The 6,445-nt window shown below is 30.6% G+C and overlaps 1 protein-coding gene across 1 annotated transcript; it reads left to right on the forward strand.

Annotated features, from left to right (window-relative positions):
* The first annotated feature begins 1,198 nt into the window (after positions 1–1,198).
* Positions 1,199–2,016, forward strand: LOC125858217 (aspartic protease inhibitor 1-like). The gene has a single exon (XM_049537933.1). It carries the CDS (start codon positions 1,244–1,246, stop codon positions 1,901–1,903), a length of 660 nt encoding a protein of 219 aa, XP_049393890.1. The 5' UTR covers positions 1,199–1,243; the 3' UTR covers positions 1,904–2,016.
* The last annotated feature ends 4,429 nt before the right edge of the window (positions 2,017–6,445 follow it).

Consider the following 6,445-nt stretch of genomic DNA (forward strand, 5'->3'; position numbering starts at 1 on the left):
ATTTATGATCTAATTTTGTTGCCCTCATTTATTAGGTTTATGTGCAAATTAAAGTACAAGTGCTTGGAATTGTTAAACCATAAAAATAAACTTCATCTCTGTTATAAACATAGCATATCCAGCAAAAAATTACAGAACCTAAATATTGTCTCTTTCCTCTCTACTTTTAGAATGTAGAATACATTTTATTAGAGTTATTAGTCATGATTACTAGAGTTATAACTGTTGCTTACTTATTTTACTAAGAAGAATTTATTGAATTCTAGAGATTAAATACATATTTTTCAATAAAATATCTTTAAAGATAATGTTCTTAACACTCCTCAAAGCTGGATAACACTAAAATTATGAAAAGAAGAAGAAATTATGAAATGGGAAAAAGTTATTTTCATAGATTTTTTATTTGAGAGATCTTTGAGAGAATGATGTATTTTTGGGGAAGGATTGTTTTTTTAAAAATATTTTAATTAATTTTCGGATATTTGCTACCAATAAAGAAAGAAAGAAATACAAAACTCTCATGAGGTGGTTTCTTTAAGTAGATTTAGATTGCAGTAGTTATTGGACAAGATATTTCTTTTTATAAAGAAAAAGTCAAAAAATATATGATTCAAAACGACCCTTATAAATTGTTTGGTAAAGTTTGAGAGGTAAAATTATTTATCTTTAAGATAATTTTTTTGAAAGAAAAGGAGGTAAGTTGAAAGAAATCAGACTTAAATGGGAGATTTATGTAATTATTGCTGTATTTTTTTTTTTATCTCTTTTATTCTAGCTATAATAACTTGGTAGGTAAACTCTGTGACTTGACGGATTTTATTGATAAAAGAAAACATATTTCATCGGGTCCAATCTGAGGAACAGTTTGTCGGATTTTGAGAGTCAAATAATTTAACTTTGACAGTAAATTTAGACATGATATTTTATTTTATTTTAAAAATAAAATATACATATTTGAACACCATATAAAAAGTACATTTAAGTCACAATAATTAATAATTCAAGATATATGAAAAGGTTTGCGATAAAAAATAAACTTATTTGAATTTTGGAATTGCCACAAAGAAAATAAATATTTTTTGGTAAAGATTTAGAGTATTATAATTGAATGAGTAGCTACTCGGACCACTACATGTTTAAAACATCGCAAGGAATATGAGTGTGTTATCACTCTATAAATAGAAGGCTTCATTAGTCTAGAGAACAAGTCACAAGCAATCAATAATACACAAATAAAATCAATATGATGAAGTGTTTATTTTTCTTATGTTTGTGTTTGTTTCCCATTTTGGTGTTTTCATCAACTTTCACTTCCCAAAATCCCATCAACCTACCCAGTGAATCTCCTGTACCTAAGCCGGTACTTGACACAAATGGTAAAGAACTCAATCCTAATTCGAGTTATGTCATTACTTCCACTTTTTGGGGTGCCTTAGGTGGTGATGTGTACCTAGGTGAGTCCCCAAATTCAGATGCCCCTTGTCCAGATGGTGTATTCCGTTACAATTCCGATGTTGGACCTAGCGGTACACCCGTTAGATTCATTCCTTTATCTACAAATATCTTTGAAGATCAACTACTTAACATACAATTCAATATTCCAACAGTGAAATTGTGTGTTAGTTATACAATTTGGAAAGTCGGAAATCTAAATGCATATTTTAGGACGATGTTGTTGGAGACGGGAGGAACCATAAGGCAAGCAGATAGCAGCTATTTCAAGATTGTTAAATCATCAAAATTTGGTTACAACTTATTGTATTGCCCATCAACTCCTTTTATTTGTCCACTTTGCCCTGATGATCAGTTTTGTGCAAAAGTGGGTGTAGTTCCCCAAAATGGAAAAAGGCGTTTGGCTCTTGTCAACGAAAATCCTCTTGATGTCTACTTCAAGCAAGTCTAGTGCTAGACTATATGTTTTAGCAGCTACTATGTTATGTTATGTTGTAAAATAAACACCTGCTAAGGTATATCTATATATTTTAGCATGGCTTTCTAAATAAATTATCTTCTTTATCTGGAGCGTTTGCTTATACACACAATATAGAAAAAATAGACTACTTAATAATGAAATAATATCACAAAAATATGAAATGTGTGAACAAAGTTCTACGTGAAAATAAAAATAAAAAAGAAGTTACATAATATGTTGGATACTGATCTTAGTGGTGGTGGAGGCAGCGAGGTCTGAAGAGAAAGAAGGAGTGTCAGGATGGGGGTTTAAAGAAGGAGAATGAGGTGGAGGGTTTGAAGAAGAAGAAAAAGATGATGCAAGTGGTGGTTGAGGGCGGGAGGGGGTGATAGGGTGTGAGTAAGATGAAAGGGTGGTAGGGTATGAGGAAGATGAAGAAAATAAAGATTATTGGCTAAAAAGAAAAAAATTCGGGTCACTTATTCTTTTTCTCTTAAATTTTTTATATTTATGCACTATTTGGATGTATTTAAATTAAGTTAAAAAGAGGTTCGGAGGGTAAACAATTAAGTTAAAATGTTAAAAGTAAGTTTTTATGCAAAGTTCAAAAGAATTTTTATGAATTTTTCTATATTATATATTAAAAAGGGTATACTTTAAAAATATTTGACTCTTAGATAAATACTCTAAGTTGAGTTTTTTTTTTTTTTTTTTTAAACAAGATAGTAGTACATTTCTTTTGTTATAATTTATGTGGTACAATTTAAATTTTAAGAGTCAGACAGTTTAATTTTGATTGTATATTTAGGCATGAAATATTTAAGTTTTTTTAGAAAAATAAATTATACATATTTGAACAATATATAAAAGGTACTATAAGTAACGACAATTGATGAAAAAATTACGATCAAAGAAATACTTGTTTGAATTCTTGAGATTCGAAAAATATCACATAAATTATAACGGAGAGAATAAATAATTTTGGTAAAGAATTTATTATAATTGAATAACCATTTAAATAATTTGCTCGGAATAACGACAAAGTTAAAGAACAATATTCATAGAGATGATTGTTAGGGTTTTGCCCTGATTTTCTTACCTTATTTGAAGTTTATTGTTTTCTTTAAAGAAAAGTCAAAGTATTACCACAAATGATTGAACTTTTTCTGAAAGGAAAATATAATTTTCTTCCATATTTGGTTTATTATTTCCTTAGAGGAAAGTTTGGAGATCTATAAATTGAAGATTCATATTCTCATAGCAGAACACAATAACATCCACAACGTAGACATTTAAGAGTTTTGTTTGTGGGAGAGATTTTCTCTCTACAGTTTTAATGTCTTTTTATTAATTTTTAATTATGTAGGCCAATTGGTATATCATATAATAATATTATGTCTTTTAGTATAGTTTTATGTGTCGTCTAATCTATCCTCATATGATTTGCAATTGTAAGCTTTCGCATGACGCCCTAATCACTCTTTCGAACCCAACAATGACAATGGAACGGGGTGGGCTTAGACATATGCGGAGTGGGGCGGGTGGGGCGGGGTGGGGCGGGATAGGGCGGGTTAAAACTAATTTTTTTAAGGCCAAAGCAGGTGCGAGGTGGGGTGGGGTGGGTTTGAAAGAACCCAGACCATTTATCTTTTTGAATTCTCATTTACGTGTCTTTCTTGAGTCCCAAAAAAGAGAAACTTATTGATTAATAAACATTTTTATTATTTGAGTCTAAATCTGTTAATTATTATGTCAAATGTGATTTGATTAGTCAAAAACGTAAAGTTGAGGTAATAACAGGATAAACATGGGTGATATTATTATTAAGGATAAGTAGTTAAAAGAATGTCATTAGATTTTTTATTTTTTTTTTTAGTTTATAAAGGACCACATACATTCTGTGATTTTATTCAAGGACAAAAAGATCAACCAACATCCATACTTAAAAGAACAATTTCAGTTAAAAATTTGTGCAAATAAGTCACTAGGATAATTAAGTTGTAGCTGAATTTTTTTACAGTTAGTAACATTTCTTCGTCCTTGCCCTTGAATCGGATGGTCCTCCTCTCAAATCCGTTGAGAATGGTACAAATTCCAGCTGTTGGAGCCTTATCTTCTAAGAAAGAAATTTGAATTTCGAATTCAATCTGTCTTCAAATTTCCACCCGATTCCCCACAAATTTCAGTCTAAAATCTCCTCTATTTAAGCCCCTCTTTTCCTTCACTTTAGGGGGTTAGAAAAAATAGAGAAAAAGTTGGAGAAAAAGGTTGGGAAAAAGGGCTGGATACACAGCTTGCAAACAGAGATTTAGGAACCCAAAAATTCATAAATATACAGTTGAATATACAAAGAAAATACAGTGTTTACATACGAAATAGACACACAAAAATAGAGTCGAAATTAGTGGTGGAAGCTTCCTCATGCTTAGCTCCTTTTTCCGGTTCACTGCCCGGAAAAAGGTAATGCCTTCCCTTTTTTCTGTTTGTTCTTGGTTTCAGCGTATTAAGTTCAATTACTTTGTGCAAGTGTTGCTTGTCCACATTGTTAGTATTCTTTGAAATCCCTACTTAGATATCATCCGTTCTATCTTCATACTTAATAGTGATGAGTTAATTTATGTGTCTGCAAGTTTGATTAAAGTTTCCTTCATATTATTTGCTTGGATTTCTGCATTTAATGTGAACATACAGTAATTGCTTTGACTCCCTTTTGTTTTGGGCATGATCTTTTCTACCTATTGAAGTATGGTCATGTTACATGTAACTACTAGCTTAGTTCTTTTTTTTTCTCTTTTCGTTTTGTTGTTCTGAGCTTAGTGTTGTGGTCTGTTTGCTTTATTTTCTTAGCTAGTGTAGTATGTCTTACTCTATAGATAGGATTAGCTCTGTCGTTTTCTTGGTGTTTGAAAGTCGGTAGAGAATAATCTTCAGTCCTTAGGAATCATTCACAATTTCTGTTTGTTTCACTTTGTTCACTGGAAAAAGAGTATATGTCAATTATATTGGCAAGTTTCATTAGTTGTTTTGGTCATATGGTAGGTTAGCTTAATGCAATCTTCATGGTTTAGTTTGAGGTTTATTGTTGATATTATATGCCTTTTAGAAGAGTTGAATTGGTTAGTTGAAGTATTATGGTTCAAGTTTTTTCTTAATAGTTTACTTGTTAGTCCTTAGTTGATGTGTATTCACTTGGATTGATTATGTTCATTAGCATGCTATTAGCTTTTTGATGAAGAAGTCTTGGCTCTTTGCTTTTGAGTATCTCCTGTAAATCATTTTTTTTCTTTTGGGTTTATTGTTTACTTCTGGAAATATCATTGTTGCATGTTCTGCTTTGAGCATTACTTATATTTCCTTTTCGCTTGTCTGCATGTGAAATCTACCCGAGTTCTACATGGACTCCTATGTTCTCTCTTGCATCTTGAAATAGGCCAAGGAGGCCCAATTCTCTTTTATCAAGTCAACCGAATCAATAAAATTGAAGAATAGGTTCCCTAAAGTTGACGTACAGGTCTTGGAGCGGAAAAAAGAGGCTGGATGCGCATGATATACAGCGATATACATCAGCCGCATACGTTGTGCATTGAAAATGGGTCAAAAGAGCCTTAAATTTTCAGCCTTTATATTTATGTAATTATTGGGCCAAAAGCCCATTTATCTTGATTATTATTGTGTTAGTCTAGGACATGTACCAAGTGTTGGGCCAAAGGTCCAAAAAGCTGAATTTAGGCTCAAGTACTGACTCAGGCGGATAGAAAACCAGACTTGGGCCTAACACTCTCTTCCTCTCCTTTTCTATCTGTTTTCGTATTTATTTAATTGTTTATTTGTTAGTTAATTATAAGGTTTTTTCTTAATTCATATCCCCAAAAGAACTAATTGTATCTTTTAAAATCAAACAAGCATATTTGACTTTAGAATATCTAGTACTTATATCCTTATTCTATCCCCCTTTCCCTCTAAAAACAAATTTCAATTCCTAAGCTGTTATTTCTTTAAACAAAGTTTGCTTTTATTTTAAAACTGTTTAGCCAAATAATTAATTGTTGGATAACGGCATGTTAGCGGACATTTTGGGTGCTTTCAAACCCTTTAATATTTTTATTAAATTTTTGTTTTAATCTTTTGAAAAAATAGTTTTCTTAATTTTATTTTAAAAATTAAGTGACGGCTCTTAAAACTCGTTTTGTCATTTTTAAATAAAACATGTGTTGCACGTGAATATCAAATCATGTCTATTTTTAAAATAATGTGAATATAAAAAATTTAAGTAAACAATTACAAAATAAATGATTAGTATAAGTTTCTATAAATAGGGGATGTAGACTTTCTTAAGATTATTGTTGAAAGTTAGTCACTAAAATCTCTTAGTTCTCTTCAATATACTCTCTCCTCCCTCCCCCATAGTGAGTTATTTAGTTATTATTGTATTGTTGGAGTTCTTACTTTTAATATAATATAAATAAATATTGATATAAAATATAAAACATATATGAAATTGGATATTTTTAGTTGGAGTATTATATAATTTAA

This window comes from Solanum stenotomum, chromosome 3 (assembly GCF_019186545.1).
Source record: "Solanum stenotomum isolate F172 chromosome 3, ASM1918654v1, whole genome shotgun sequence".
NCBI classification, from domain to species: domain Eukaryota; kingdom Viridiplantae; phylum Streptophyta; class Magnoliopsida; order Solanales; family Solanaceae; genus Solanum; species Solanum stenotomum.

What these genes read in the sequence shown, in the direction of transcription:
- LOC125858217 (XM_049537933.1), top strand. Translation starts at nt 1,244, where the DNA reads ATGATGAAGTGTTTATTTTTCTTATGTTTGTGTTTGTTTCCCATTTTG.